At 39.5% G+C, this 15,327-nt stretch overlaps 1 protein-coding gene across 1 annotated transcript; it reads right to left on the bottom strand.

Moving 5' to 3' along the window:
• Window positions 1-1,628: 1,628 nt before the first annotated feature.
• Window positions 1,629-2,312, bottom strand: LOC149034321 (uncharacterized). Its single transcript, XM_089194845.1, has one exon. It carries the CDS (start codon window positions 2,310-2,312, stop codon window positions 1,629-1,631), a length of 684 nt encoding a protein of 227 aa, XP_089050971.1.
• Between the last annotated feature and the right edge of the window lie 13,015 nt (window positions 2,313-15,327).

The following is a 15,327-nucleotide window of genomic DNA, read 5'->3' on the forward strand; positions in this document are numbered from 1 at the left end:
CAGAATTGTCTGTAACTGTTGTCGTACTAACTTATGCTACATCCCAACAAAGTTGGTGTCAGCTTTTATGAAGCTGAAACCACAGGGATTAAAATTTATCATGCTTACCCTCAAAGATTTCCATGCACTGTGGCATGTTTCTGCTGTGGCATGGGGTTAAAACAAGTATCACAGTGCTGAGGCTTTGTAGACCATAGTTTGCTTTCACTGCAATAAAAGGTGCAATTACACTTATGCTAATAAGAATAGTGATTGCCAAAATCGTGGTGATCATAGTTGTAATTATAACAGTAGTCAAAGTACTAGTGAGAATGACAATAATATTAAAAATTATAACAATAACGATAATGATTATAATATTAATTATTTTAATGGGACTAACAAAAGTAAAGCTTATATATTCATAGGTGAAAATAATAGATGGGTATATTAGCTTTTGTAAACTTCCAAATGACCAGGTTTACCTACCTTTCAAGGCTTCATGGCCTCTGCACTCAGCAATCCAGAAATAAATATCTGGACTGTTTGCCACAACATTGAGTATGCTTGAAAAAAGTAAATGCAGTGTAGGTAAATATATATCAAATTCACCCTAGTAAAACAAATGTGGAGACAGAATAGGCAGAGAAAAATCAATTACAAAAGAAATAAGATTTGGCTAAGTTAATCAATCTCCTCTTGCTACCTGTAGCTGCCACTGGCGACTACTACTAACTAATTCTAGCGCAATTTTTAACGCGGAACGAAACGACATGGTACAATTAAAACTGCAAATAAAACAGCGAACGAAAACTATTACAATATGAACTAGACTAAATACACAAGGAAAGCTACAACGAAAACAACGAAGAAAACTACATGATACAAAACTTACATTTGTTGCGATGTTAGAGATCCTGCCTAGTGGCGGACAAACTGCACGAAGCGAAAAGAACAAATATACAAAACTACACTCGAAGAAACTACACTGCAAAACTGCACCAAACTACGATGAACAATACAGTTAAATACATGCTACGTTACGCAACGTTACACAATGACACAAAGAAAGCGCACACAGAATTTTACTACAATTAGCACTCTTGCACAAGAACAGTAAACAAACGAAAAAGAATGTAAGGCGTTGCAATCTACACCGGCCCCTAAGTGTTGACGCACGTGAAACACTTAAATACATTACTGATATTAGATCTAAACGGCTTAACTTAATGGATTCTAGGCCATGAAGTGATGATAAAATACATAACAAGTGCGAACCGAAAGGAACTGCTATGCGCTGAAAAGCATTTGCAAACAGCAAGTTCGAAAACTACAATAATACAAAGTTCTCATAAAAGCAAGTCTCAACTCTCAGCTGGACTTAAAGTTCAAACTTAAAGTTCTTAATGAGTTGAGCTCTCTTCAGTGGCTTGGAGAAGAATGCACTTGTCAATGGGTTGGTCCAACAATGATGTTCTTGTTTTTAACTTTACACGGCGAACGCGTCCATCCCTGCCTGGTACTGCTTCAACCACACCAGCCATCGGCCAACAATTCCTCGAAGAGGTATCGTCTTCTATGTTCCTGCGCGGATAATGCCACTTTTGGCGTTGCTGCAAGAGGGGCAGATATTCCTTAGACCATTGCCTTCAGAACTGGTCAGCCATGTACTGAACTTGACACCATCTTCTACAGCTAAAGATGTCTTCCTTCCTAAAGGTCCCTGGAGGCAAAACTGATCCAGATTTCAAAAGCAGCAAGTGATTGGGAGTGAGGGGTTCCAAATCCTTCGCATCTTCAGATACTTTTGTTATTGACCTTCCGTTAATGATCGACTCAACTTCGCACATGAGAGTGACTAACGCTTCATCGTCGAGAGTCTGTTGCTTGAGGAGAGCATTTAAGATCTTCCGGGTGGTCCGAATACATCTCTCCCAGACGCCACCGTGATGCGAGCCGTAGGGTGGGTTAATGGTCCATTTGATGTCCTTTTGGAGCAAGCTTTCATGAATCCTTTCTTGATTCCAAACACGGATGGATCGTCGGAGCTCCCTTTCACCTGCTGTGAAATTAGTACCGTTATCTGAACGGATCTCTTTCACTTGACCCCTCCTAGCTTTAAATCTTCCTAGTGCTAGTAGGAAGGAATCCGTCTCCAAGCTATGAACTACATCAATATGCACTGCGCAAATAGCTAAACATGTAAAAATAACTCTGTGTCGCTTGGCAAGGCTTCGAGGATGTCGAATGTGAAAGGGTCCAAAGCAATCAACGCCAACTGCTGTGAAAGGTGGCTGGTCTGGTGTAAGACGGTCCTCAGGAAGGTCAGCCATCTTCTGCTCGAGAACTGGTGCCTGACGGCGACGGCAACTAACACATTTAGACAGGATTCTTCTCACAGCAGAGCTTCCCTTGATTACCCAAAATCATTCGCGCAAAAGACTCAAAACGTACTCTCTACTAGCGTGACCAGAGATAAGGTGAAAGTGCTCTATCGAAAGGTTGGACATGTGATCATTCTTTGGAAGGATGATTTGATTTTTACAGTCAAAAGACGCCTGGGCCGGTCTAAGTCTTTTTTTGACACACAGCAAGCTATCAACCAGTATTGGATCTAAGCTTTGTAAGCAACTGGACTTTTTTGCAGTACTTCCACACCTTGTGAGAGAGCACCTTTCTTCAGGAAATTATGGCGTTGTATAGCCTTTAGGATTTCTAGCTCTGCTGCTCTCATTTCTTCAACGGAGATAGACAAGATTGTCCCTGCATGCGACTTCCTTGGTTTTTCACCCTTGCTGGCAGATTGTAACTTCTCACGGTAATGCAGGAACCAGGCAACTGATTTTTTCAGCCTGTACCAGGATGAGGTATGCTGGAAATACTTCGCTAAAGGACCAAATGGCTCCTTTGCTGATGACATAAAAGAATTGGCTTCTACTTTCACTTCTGGATCGGTATCTGGAATGCTATCTAGCATCGTGGGGTTTCGAGGCCACACCTCCATTTGCATCCAGAGAAATTCCGCCCCCTTTATCCATCGTTCACGGTCAAGCAGTATCTCTGCTGATAGCCCTCTTGAGAGGTCGTCGCCTGGATTAGATTCTCCACTCACATACCTCCACTGGCTAGGGTCAGATCCGTCCCGAATGATTGCAATGCGGTTAGCTAAAAATGTGTGAAATCTCTTGTCTTCATTGTTCACATAACGTAACACTGATGTACTATCCGTCCAGAAAACTGATGGCTCAGTAAGCGGGAGTTCTAGCTCTCTCTTTATGGCTTTGTCTGACTGCACTGACACTGTTGCCGCTGAAAGCTCTAATCGAGGAATAGTAAATTTCTTCAAAGGTGCGAGCCGTGACTTTCCTTGAAGGATAGCGCAATGGACTCTATCGTTGATATCAACCAGGCCCAGGTAAAATACTGAACCAAACACAATCTCCGAAGCGTCTGAAAAATGGTGCAACTGACTATAAGCGATGGTCCCAAAGTTGGCCAGTTTAAAACAACGGTTGATCAGAAGCTTTGACAGCATAGGAAGGTCTACAAGCCATTTTTGCCAATGTACATTGTACTCTGGAGGTATTTTCTCATTCCAGCCCAATTTCATCTTGCAAAGGTCTTGTAGAATTTTCTTGGCTGTAAGGACAAATGGTGCAGCAAAACCAAAGGGGTCGAACACTGATCCAATAATGGACAAAATACCTCTCCGCATAGGGGGCCTTTCTTTGACATTGACGTCGAAGCCAAATTTATCGGTGTTTGCTCTCCATTGCACGCCATTGCACACAGCTCAGTGTCAGCTTTAGGGAAGAAACTGGTTGCACACAAACCCCGTCGATTGCGCTTTAAAGGACCATTAACTGCCCAGCCCAAGTGAGTTCTAGTAGCGTAAGGGCCACCATGCTGACTATTCTTCGCTTCTAGTGGATCCAGGGCTTCTGGTACGTTGCAGGCAATCAGCAGGCCAATTTTGGCATTAACAGTTGGCAGGTAAACACTGCCAAAGTGGGGCCATCTGTCGACGTCCTCTTGTGACGGTATATCGTCCTTTGAAACTGGTATCTCCTCGCTGGTGTACAAAATAGGAAGTTTTACTATGTAGTTCTCATCTAAATCGGTTACCTCCAGGTCATGCACTAGAAAACTGTCAACCAGGCTATCTTTCTTCTCTAGAGTGGTGAGGGAAATCTTTGTCTTAGGACCATTAATGTCAAGCTGCCTCATGAGAGCCTCTGCACAGAAGGTATCTTAGGACCATTAATGTCAAGCTGCCTCATGAGAGCCTCTGCACAGAAGGTAGAACTGCTTCCATTGTCTAGAAAGGCATACATTGTGATTGCTTTCTCGCTTCCTCCACGTCTGACTTTGACTGGGAGGATAGCCATGCCTGTCTGAGAAAATCCGGCCCCATTGTGGCTACAGGAGGCGTTGTTAATACATGCCATGCCGTTGCACACTTGTGATGTACCATCAGCAACTCCAATTCCACTTCCGACTGCGGTGTCCTCTTTGGGTCTTTCCCAAGGTTGTGTGTGCAGGACGGTCGGATGCTTTTTTGGACAGCCATCTATCTTGCAGGATTTTCTTTCCGGGCAGACTTTTGCCAGGTGCTCTCGCAGCAAACATCCAAAGCAGAGACCTTTGGACGATAAGAACTGTATGGGGTCCTGGTGAGGGTGACGCCTTAAAGATCTGCAAACTTCTAACTCGTGCCTGAAATTGCAGAAGGGACACATGATACCATCCGAAGAAGGGGTCTCAATGGAATCATTGGAAGTGGTACTTGACTTTGTGCCTGCCTTGGAGTTGAGAGTGGTGTCAACATGTGCGGCAAAGATAAGTTTATCAGGTGTCTGCACGGTCTTACGGCAGTGTACTGTTCTAAGTAATGCAGTCTTTCCGTACTAATAGACGTTCTTGATTCGATTAAGCTCTCGAGGGAATGAACAAAGGTGTGATACTTCAAAGGATTGCCATCAAATGTTGGGACACGAGGCTGGGGAAGTCTGCTTTTGTTCTGATTGGCTGCCAGCATTTCCACGATCCGATTCTGCTGGATCTGCAGAGCATTTTGTTCTCGTTGCAACGTACTCTGGTCATCAATTAACCTTTCGCTTACGATGGGCACGTTTGGGACGGAAACAGCAACTCTGGCTTGTGGCCATTCGGGTACCAATGGATTCAAAGCTGTATGCCTTTGCGCGCACGGAGGTGGACTAAATTCTTCTTGGCGATTAAATTCCTTCTCCAACTTCACGGGCTTTAGATTCATTGAAGGAGGTGGCTGTGTTACTATAGCTGCCAAGGCTTGTTCTTTTGCCGCTGTCTTTGCAATCTTGGCTTCTAAATCAAGACGCAACTCTTCCTGCTTTAGGCGGAACTTCTGCTAATCCAATTCCTGTCTCTTCTTTAACATAGCTTGCTCTGCTTGAAGTTCTGCAACACAAACTGCTTCCTTTGCCCTGGCTAGTAAGAGAGATGATGTGCGACTGGTGTGTGAGCTGGCGTGACTTGAGCATCTTGAAATCTTCGAAGCTTTGGAGGAAGTTTTTGCATCTGCACAGCTAACGGAATCGTCCAGGTTTACCTCAGAATCCACTTGAAGTGAAACAGCCAAAAAGGTTTTCTTCAACCCTTGAGATCCAGTCTAGTACTTGTCGATAGATTTCAGTAAACTTCTCCTCTTCACGGCTGGAATACTCCATGCACTTAGTCTTCTCTTCTTCGTTTACGAGTTCTGCTGCATAATTTCTGTGCGCTTCTCCAAACTTACAAAAGGCCTCTTTGGAGGTTGTAATTTTTTCCTTTACTTCTTGTAAATTTCTTTCGTCAGAAAGTAATTCGATAACTTCATTAACTTTAGCAGTTACGTTTGCTATGTGACCTTTTCGAGTGTTCTTAAGGCTTCGAATCCTTTCGTTATGAACTCCATCCGAATCGAGAGTCGTATTTGGTCTTCTAGGTCTTGTTCGCAGATTTACTTCGTCCAATTCTTCAGGTGCTCGTTCCGAAGACATCATTGAAGCATCGCAAATTTTTAACGATGTAACTTCCACTGGCGACTAATACTAACTAATTCTAGCGCAATTTTTAATGCGGAACGAAATGACACGGTACGGTTAAAACTGCAAATAAAACAGCGAACGAAAACTATTACAATATAAACTAGACTAAATACACAAGGAAAGCTACAACGAAAACAACGAAGAAAACTACATGATACAAAACTTACATTTATTGCGATGTTATAGATCCTGCCTAGTGGCGAACAAGCTGCACGAAGCAAAAAGAACAAATATACGAAACTACACAAGACGAAACTAAACTGCAAAACTGCACCAAACTACGATGAACAATACGGTTAAATACATGCTACGTTGCGCAACGTTACGCAATGACACAAAGAAAGCACACACAAAATTTTACCACAATTAGCACTCTTGCACAAGAACAATAAACAAACGAAAGAGGATGTAAGGCGTTGCGATCTTCACTACCTAGAGGACAGTTCAAGGGCAGAAGCACAGTCACCATTACTTGACCATGCTCTGTTTCTTGCCATGTGAACTATGATAATAATAATAGTCAAACTATTTATTCAGGATAACCCTTAAATACAAAAGTACTGTTATCAATAGGGTCCTGCTGATTAGAAATTAAAAACTGGGAAATAAGAAATTATTAAAATATATAAGATGGTACTTATAATACAAAGACACTTAGTTAAAAACCGCTGAAACTACATTAGAAATCACATGTGATAATCATCCAAGGCTTTTCTAAATAAAACTCTAGAGTTAATGTTCCTCAAACTCAAAGGTAATGAATTAAAATTCAAGGCATCCAAAAAATAAAAACTACGGTGCACAAAATCCAGTTTGACCTTTGGAAGCTTTGTTGATTTCACCATTGTTTCTAGTGTGTAATGTGTTATGATGTAATCATTGGAATTAGTCCCTGAATGGTAGACATACAGTCCCATTAAGGCAGTCAAATACAAAGCAGCATGCTCTCTTCTGTAAAAAGTTGTAAATTGTTAAAAACTGAAGATCACTGTTCTGTAGACTGCATTTAGGGGAAATGGTTTCATGGCTGCATGGCTGCTGGTCTCAATGGAGTGGATCATACATTTGCAGAACTCTGACCACCCAAGACTATTATACCTGCAATACGTAAATATTGACATAATCATCGATAGGTAAATTTGTTGGGTGCTGAAGGTATCAATGCTAGAGCGGATACGTGCAAAGAGGTTCATTCTTGCTGTTCCCTTCTTGTACATTTCATGAAAATGCGTGTCAAAATTAAGTGTCAGTTGCAAATGAACGCCAAGGTATTTATAAGATGTAGTGGTATTCATAGGAGAACCATTGACCGAGAGCTTGACTTGACAGTCTTGAAACAGATTCAGCCGTTTACCGGTACCAAACAGCATCACCTCTAATGTTCCTTTCTTCAGATTGAAGATAAGTTCATTGTCACGAAACCAGTATGAGAGATTATCTGCATCTTGGGAGAGATTGCTTTGCTCACTTGAGGATATAAAAATCTCTGTATCGTGTGCGTAAGTGATAACCTTAGAATGACGAAGGGGAGTATGTATATCATTAAAGAAGATAAGAAAAAGGAGAGGCCTAAGAATGCTACCTTGAGGAACCCCAGTGTTAATTAGGTTTGGTTCAGGAAGGACACCATTAAAATAAACTATCAACTTGCAAAGGAATGAATAGTCGCTAAACCATTTTAGTTCCATGTCATGTACGCCATAATGGGACAGTTTACTTTATAGAAGAGGATGACTGATGGTGTCAATGAAAACTGCTCCTGTTGCCATACCACTGTCAGCCTCCTTTCTGATAGGATCAGTGAAGTAGGTAACAGCTAGTTCCCTTGAACGGTTGCAACGGAAACCAAACTGGTACTCAAAAAGTAGATTATAGTGCTCCAGATAAGCCATCAGCTGTAAAGCTTTATTTGAATTTGCTTATTGGGTAGCACATGGGTGCTAGTTTGAGCAAACATATACATAAAGAAGTCACAATTTAATAACAAAAGAAATGAATTTAAAAAAACCTAAATGTAGTATATGTACATACATGAATTAAAATATAAATGATGCATATAAGGATAAAAAGTATATTTACATATATTTATATATATATATATAACAACAACAATTGCTCTGACGAAGGGCTAACGCTCGAAACGTCAGCTTTTTTACCCTTTACGGTGGCTAATTTACGTTTTCAACTCAGTTGTTAACACTAAATTACCTGCTATACTCTCCCACCAACATAGCACCACAGTTTGTTTAGAAACTTACCGTTTATCCACATGTGTTACTAGTTTTAAAACTCATCTTAGGACCTATCTTGTTAGTCTTGCATATACTTAATAGAGATTTTATTGGGATGTTATTAGCATTTTCTCTTTTTGTAAAATATATACCTTAGTTTCTTCGATTCTCTTTTATGTAATATATACTTTAGGAATGTGCATCTGATCATAGTCATGTAAAGATGTGCACTAGAAATGGATAAATTATTATTATAGTTTAATTATTAAAGTTGATGTGCCTTACAAATTTGTTAAGAGATTGAAGATCAGGTTGAGTTCTCAAATTATCATCCAAGAAATTCCATATTTTGGATCCAAAGTACCTAATGGATTTAAAACCATGATGTATTCTAGGTAAGGATAGAATATTAGATCCTCTAAGTTGATAATTTGTGTTATGAGTAGTAAATAAGTCCTTAATATCGGATGGAGCAATATTATTCAATGCTTTATATATTAGTATAGAGATATTTTGGAGCCTATGATTGTAAAGTGTAGTCTTATTAGCCCTATTTAAGAGGTATTGATAGTCATTTTCCTTATCCTGAAAAACACTTTGAAGAGCATGTTCATGTAGTTTTTCAAGCTTATCAGAATCACTCTTTAGACAAGAGTGCCATACCATAGAGCAATTATTAAGATGTGATAAAATGAAAGAATTATACATTGACTCTTTTAGGTCTTCGTTGATAGCAGTCTCAATGGCTGCAGGACATTCACAACTGAAGTGGAGCTGATTGTCATCAGCATAGGCATTCACGTTATATTTGGTAACACAAAAATTCAAGTAGTTGACAAAGATATTGAAAAGAAGTGGTCCCAATACTGATCCTGGGGGAAGTCCCCTTAAGACCATCAACCAATCAGAGAAAATGTTCCTAATTTTTACATGTTGTCTACAGCCAAACAAGAAACTTTTCATCAGGCTGATGCTCAAAAGCCCATATGCAGTAAGTTTGGCTAGGAGGAGGTCTGGTGATAGACTGTCTTTGCTAAGGTCTAAAGATACAACGCCCAATCCAGAATCAAGATTAAGTGGTCGCAGAAGCTTAGCATATGTCAAAATGCAGTGTTTAGGTGCGTGATTCTTTAAAATATGTCGTGAGATTTAGACAAAATTTCTGGAAACATCAAAAAGGAAGAAAAAAAGGAAGATATTTGCAATATACCTTTAAAGCTACAGATCTTCTGTGCTATTTGGTTATCAATATGAGTTATTATACAAAGAAACAGTTCAAAGCTTTCAAAAGCCTGGAGGTCTACAACCAGAAGTTTTGGGGTTTTATTTCCAATGTTCAAGGCAAAGTAGTAGGTGAAAAATTTCTGGTGATCCGAAAGGTGAGATATTCTTAACGAATGAATGAGCGGCCAATTGCAGTTTGAATTATTACGAATAAGGAGGGAGCCGTGTTGTCAGCTCACTGCCTTGGTTGTAAAGCTGGACTAGCTGAGACCTGTTCACATATTGTAAGTATTTTATTTCGTATCGAAGATGCAACAAGAATAAATGAAACACTGGTATGTACGCAAGTAAAGTGCATGTGGTTGTTACCAACATATGTGAGGGAGGTTCCTTATGGTAGGGTCAAAGTCTTATGGTCCTGCTACATTGATCAATGCAAAGTTAGATCCACAATGTTTAACACCCATAGAGGCTACAGATCTTCTGTGCTATTTGGTTTTTGATATGAGTTATTATACAAAGAAACAGTTCAAAGCTTTCAAAAGCTTGGAGGCCTACAGCAGGAGGGTTTTGGGTTTTATTTCCAATGTTCAAGACAAAGTCATGGGTGAAAAATTTGTGGTGATCAGAAGGGTGAGACATTCTTAACGAGTGAATGAGCGATCAATTGCAGTTTGGATTATTACTAATAAGGAGGGAACTGTGTTATCAGCCCACTGCCTTGGTTGTAAAGCTGGACTAGCTGAGACTTGTTCATATATTGTAAGTATTTTATTTCATATTGAAGATTCAACGAGAATTAATGAAACGCTGGTATGTATGCAAGTGCACATAGTTGTTACCAACATATGTGAGTGAGGTTCCTTATGCTAGGGTCAAAGATATCAACTTCAAGTTGGTGAAGAAGTTGAAAGATAAGATGCCTGTATTGAGGGACTATCAGTAAACTCTCCACCTTCTTTATCAGCACCTGACACTACAAAGAGAGCAAATATCTCAACAGAACACGTTACATCTGGAGAACTGAGCTGAAATATTAGCTTGTCAAACTAAATGAGTGCAAGTTCAAATCTGTTGCTTTAAGTTTGATTGAACCTTACTCTGAACAGTTTATCATGAAAAGTAGAAGTATCCCAACCATTTCTGACCTTTTTGATCCATCTAATTTTGACTTGTCTCATCCAGAACTCCAAGAAAAGTGTGAAAATATTGATCTGACAATCTCAGAATCACAGGTAGAATTAATTGAGCAAGATACCAGGGAACAGGTGAAAGGAAATGCATTTTCAAGCACAGAGCTGGGCACATTGGTGCATCTCTTAGTTGGGCAGTAGCTCATACTAACCCTGCTATGCCGTCACAATCCTCAATCAAGTCCATATCATATCCTGATCTGTTCAAAGTTACTACTAAAGTCATAGCCACAAGAATGAGAGTGCTGCCTTAAAAAGAGTATCATTTTCCTTCAAAGTTCTGTAATTGTTTCAGTACAACCTTTCTTTTTAAGGATTTTCTTTATAAGTCTTTGTATTGCATGAAAAGGGTCCAGTTTTATAGTTACATCAGGAAATATCCTTTACAGTTTACACACTAGGCACAGAATTATCTGAAAGGAAAATTGTTGGCTTTTGTCCCTGTTTATCTAGCCTGTTTTATGCAAAACATTTTCAATTGACGAAAACTTGGTTCTTTTACACAGCTTCAAGCCCAACACATTTCCCTCCTCATAAAGGACAATAAATGATGTATCATACAGCTTCACCCATCTCTTATTTAATCAAAATCTGATACTTGCAGACAGTTTGAACATATGATTGCAACTTAACCACTTTCTGGCAGCCATTTGACACATTCTCTTTGTATGTAAATGCTCCTTCTCAAAGAAGTGCCTGGCTATGCAAGAGGTTATGATCTTCTCGCCTGGTTGTTGAAATCTTTGGTCAAACTCTGGAAAAGAAAGACAAATGTTTGAATTTTTGTTCCATGCAGAGATTTAAGCTTCCCTGTGTGTACCTTTGGTTTCATACATTGTCTGTAGCCAGAGAGTTTGAATTTCACTAATTGTTAACCCAGCAATTGCATGAGAGATTATAAGCTATACAGTTCTCTCATCACTTCAGCCTTGTGAAATGAGACAAATGGAATAGGCAAAACACCCTAAAACTTGTAACAAAATGGAAGGATCATGGGCAATTTGGTGTCTGCGGTCACAAACATATACTCCACTAACTGGCAAGACTCTATTTGTTAAACCATAAAGGCATAGTTCATCACATTTTGTTCTGCTGTCCTTTCATCTTGTAGCTCTAAGTGACTGAGTCATTCCAGAACATTCAAGGGAATTGGGACAACTTGAGGTCAAATTCGAAAAAATCACGTAATGGATCCCAAAGCATGACATCATGTACCACATAATCTTCAGGATTACTGGATGTTGGCCTTATTTGACCACCCCTGATAACCACACCAGGTTGCAATCATATTGTATATGCATTTGATTCAGATGAATGAATGCTCAAAACAAGCTGTATGAATCTGTTACTTGCTTCCAAAATTGGCATGTTGTAGGTGTAGGAACAGCCCAAGATGTTCAAAACCACTAAGACACGCAACTTTGATTAAACACTTCATTTCACATGAAGACATTGAGAGCTTTAAAATTTGGGAATGCATTGGTTATCCATTGGTATAAAGTTGGAAAATCAATGGGAAATCAATAAAAGGTACTTTATTTTTTTCACTTGGAAAGTGTATCTCTTTATCCACTGTTGGGGCTTTTATTGGAATTACGGTCACTTCACCCGTTACGTCATCTGATTTATAAATACGATCTTGATGCGCTCAAAATGTGCTCAAATTTCAAGAAGTGTATATATGCTTATAAGATTTATGTTATAGTTGTCCGATTTATAAATACAATTTTGATGCCATGCTGATGTTGATGTGCTCTAAATGCACTCATATTTCATGAAGGGTATATATGCTTAAAAGATTGTGTCATTAGCAAAAACGAAAAACATACGGCTCCTTTAGGAGCCACCAAATGAAATAAAAGCAATGATCAACAATGCAATACATGCCAATACATAGAATACACAGATAAAACTAAACAATTCTTTTAATAAAAATATAAAATCGTAGAAAAATTTAAAGAATTTATGCAAACGTAAGTTTATCTTTATTCAAACTTGTAAACCAACTACTTCAAATGATTAAAAATGATGACACTTACCTGCCTGCATTACTTGCATAAAGCTCCCTTGTCCCATTTCAGTTATGCATTGTCATGGCACGTTTTCAACCATTCACATATGGTCAAAGTGAAACAACATTACCAATCACACCCGTGAAAGTGTATTGAAATGTTGGAAGCAAAACTATAAGAATTAACCAGGACACTCCTTCAAGTATTTCTTCTATGCAATAACGGGGGTTTTGTGGGATTACAACGTATAAGAATTTGTATTGAGGAGAGTAATCAAACAAAATGATATTTTGTGTCACCAAGTGTGAGCAAATGTGACTGGCTGCATTAGTTGATAAATCTGAACTGACATAAGTTCAAAATCAGTCCAACTCCAACATCAAAACAAAAAGTTCACGATAATGTTTCACTAATTTCTTACATGGAGCGAAGTAGCTTTTGTATGGAGTGAAGTGACTTTGATTATGGAGCGAAGTGATTGGGGGAAAAATGAACATGAGGCGAAATGACCGTAATTCCAATAAAAGCCCAAACAGTGGATAAGGAGATACACTTTCCAACCTTGGAAAGTGAAAAATAAATATCCAAAGTTAGAATGTCATATTTGTTCTACATGTACCAATATTGATAACCCATGTAAAGTCCAACATAGGAAACATACAATTCCAAGTTGAAAGGTCACACTACCAAGCTTGGCAATCTTTGTAAAAGTCAGACATGGGAACCATACTAATCCAAGATTGGAAGGTTACATTAAATGGTAACCAAGTTTGATAATCTATGTAAAGGTCGAAACAGGAACATATTGAAGACTCGTGTTATTCATACTCATTTGTAATTTGATTTATTAGAGTCAATATAATAAACATTTGAGTGTACAAGTTCATATACAGCAACTATTTATACAAAACAAAGATCAAATTGAACAAGTTAAGACGTAAAAAATGTGATGTACATGTAGTACTAGTACTGTTCATCTTCAGACAGACTTGACAGTAGGGATGAATCAGTGGCATCAAGTGATTCAGTGGAGCCTGAGTCTGGTGACAATCATCACTCAGCCTTAAACTGTTCCCAAAGATCATAAATATTACAATTTTCTCCCTTTCGAGATGTCTGTAGTTGACTGGAGATTGAATTTCAACTACTGTCGACAATTACTGTCAACTTCACTTGATTACAATGAAGCAACTTAGGCAGATAACAACATTGCAAAGTCTTTATTTAACTGAAACAAAATCCTGTAGATACTGTGGTACTCTTGAGACTTGTCTATTCCTGGTCACAACTGCTGCTAGCTTGTTTGGACTTGGTGGTGGCTCCTGCTCTGGGGGAACTATTGTAGGTTCTGTTTGCTTTGTTTGACCAACAAAGTTCTCCTGGGCTGGTTGACCTATGGCATGAGGCCTTGGTGGTTTAGCTTAGCAGGAGGTGTGTTTGGCTTGTTAACCTGAGATGGAACAACTGAACTGGCACTAGCAGTCTGACTAAATGGTTCTTTAGATGTGTGGAGGTGTGGGCAGTTTCTTCACAACACCTTACCCTCACCTGCCCTAACTTCATAAGAACGGATGTCAACTTGGTCTTCCATTTGTGCTTTAAACCATTTCTGTTGCTTGTCGCCTTGTTTAGGGGCTACTTGGATTACTTCACCTGTTTGTAAAGGCAGAAGTTCTTTGGTGTTTTGGTTGTAAAACTTGGTATGTTTGGACTCCTGCTTGAGAAGTTTCTCCTTCACATTCTCTTGGATCATTGGCTTTAACAACTGACTGGTGGTGGGAAGTAGTGTTCTCGTTCTGAGTCAAAACATCGAGCAGAGGAACTGGACATACCTTCAGATGGGGTATTCCTCCAATCCAGCAGTGACAGGAATTTGTGGTTTTTATGGCATTTTCAGCCTCACTAATGCTTTGAGGATAACTAGTTGAGCTTGTGGTGACTTCAAACTCGTAGTTGGCTGCAAACTCCCTGAACTCCTGAGAGTTGAAAGGAATGATATCGCGTATTAGCTGATTTGGAATTCAAAGGACTGAAACTGTCGATAGAGTTTCTTGGCGATACCTGCTGTGGTCTTGCTTTCTAGTCTGTCCACCTCAAAGTAGTAGTAGTCTGAATAGTAGTCAACCACACAGAGGTAATCTGTACCATCCAGTGAATAAACATCTGCACCAAGCTTTTGCCAGGGTTGATCAGCAACCTTGTGACAAATGAGGAGCTCTTTTGGTTGTTTGATTGGTAAGATGAGCAAGTATCACACATTGAAAGGAGGTTAGTTAAGTCAGAATCTATTCCTAGTCAATACACAGTTTCTTTGGTTGGACTCAGGCAGCTTTGAATTGCAGTGTGCGCTCTATGCAACTTCTCTTTGATCCTTGCGTGCATGCTCTGGGGAATGACACAACGCTAACCTTTGAAAATTAAACCAGCCTGTGCTGATGACTCATCTTTAACTAGGAAGTATGGATGAAAAATGTTATGAAAAAATATGGGCGTTGTAATGGCTGGTGAGGCATGTAAAGGGGCCATCCTTGAAGACAATACAATCTTAAAATGGAGCATTCTCATCTGTCTTCTGTGCATCTCTTATCAGCTGTAGTCGCTTTGGCATGGCAGGGAGACA

Source organism: Pocillopora damicornis, chromosome 14 (genome assembly GCF_964200805.1).
Source record: "Pocillopora damicornis chromosome 14, jaPocDami1.2, whole genome shotgun sequence".
Taxonomy (NCBI): Eukaryota; Metazoa; Cnidaria; class Anthozoa; order Scleractinia; family Pocilloporidae; genus Pocillopora; species Pocillopora damicornis.

What these genes read in the sequence shown, in the direction of transcription:
- LOC149034321 (XM_089194845.1), bottom strand. Translation starts at nt 2,312, where the DNA reads ATGGCTGACCTTCCTGAGGACCGTCTTACACCAGACCAGCCACCTTTC.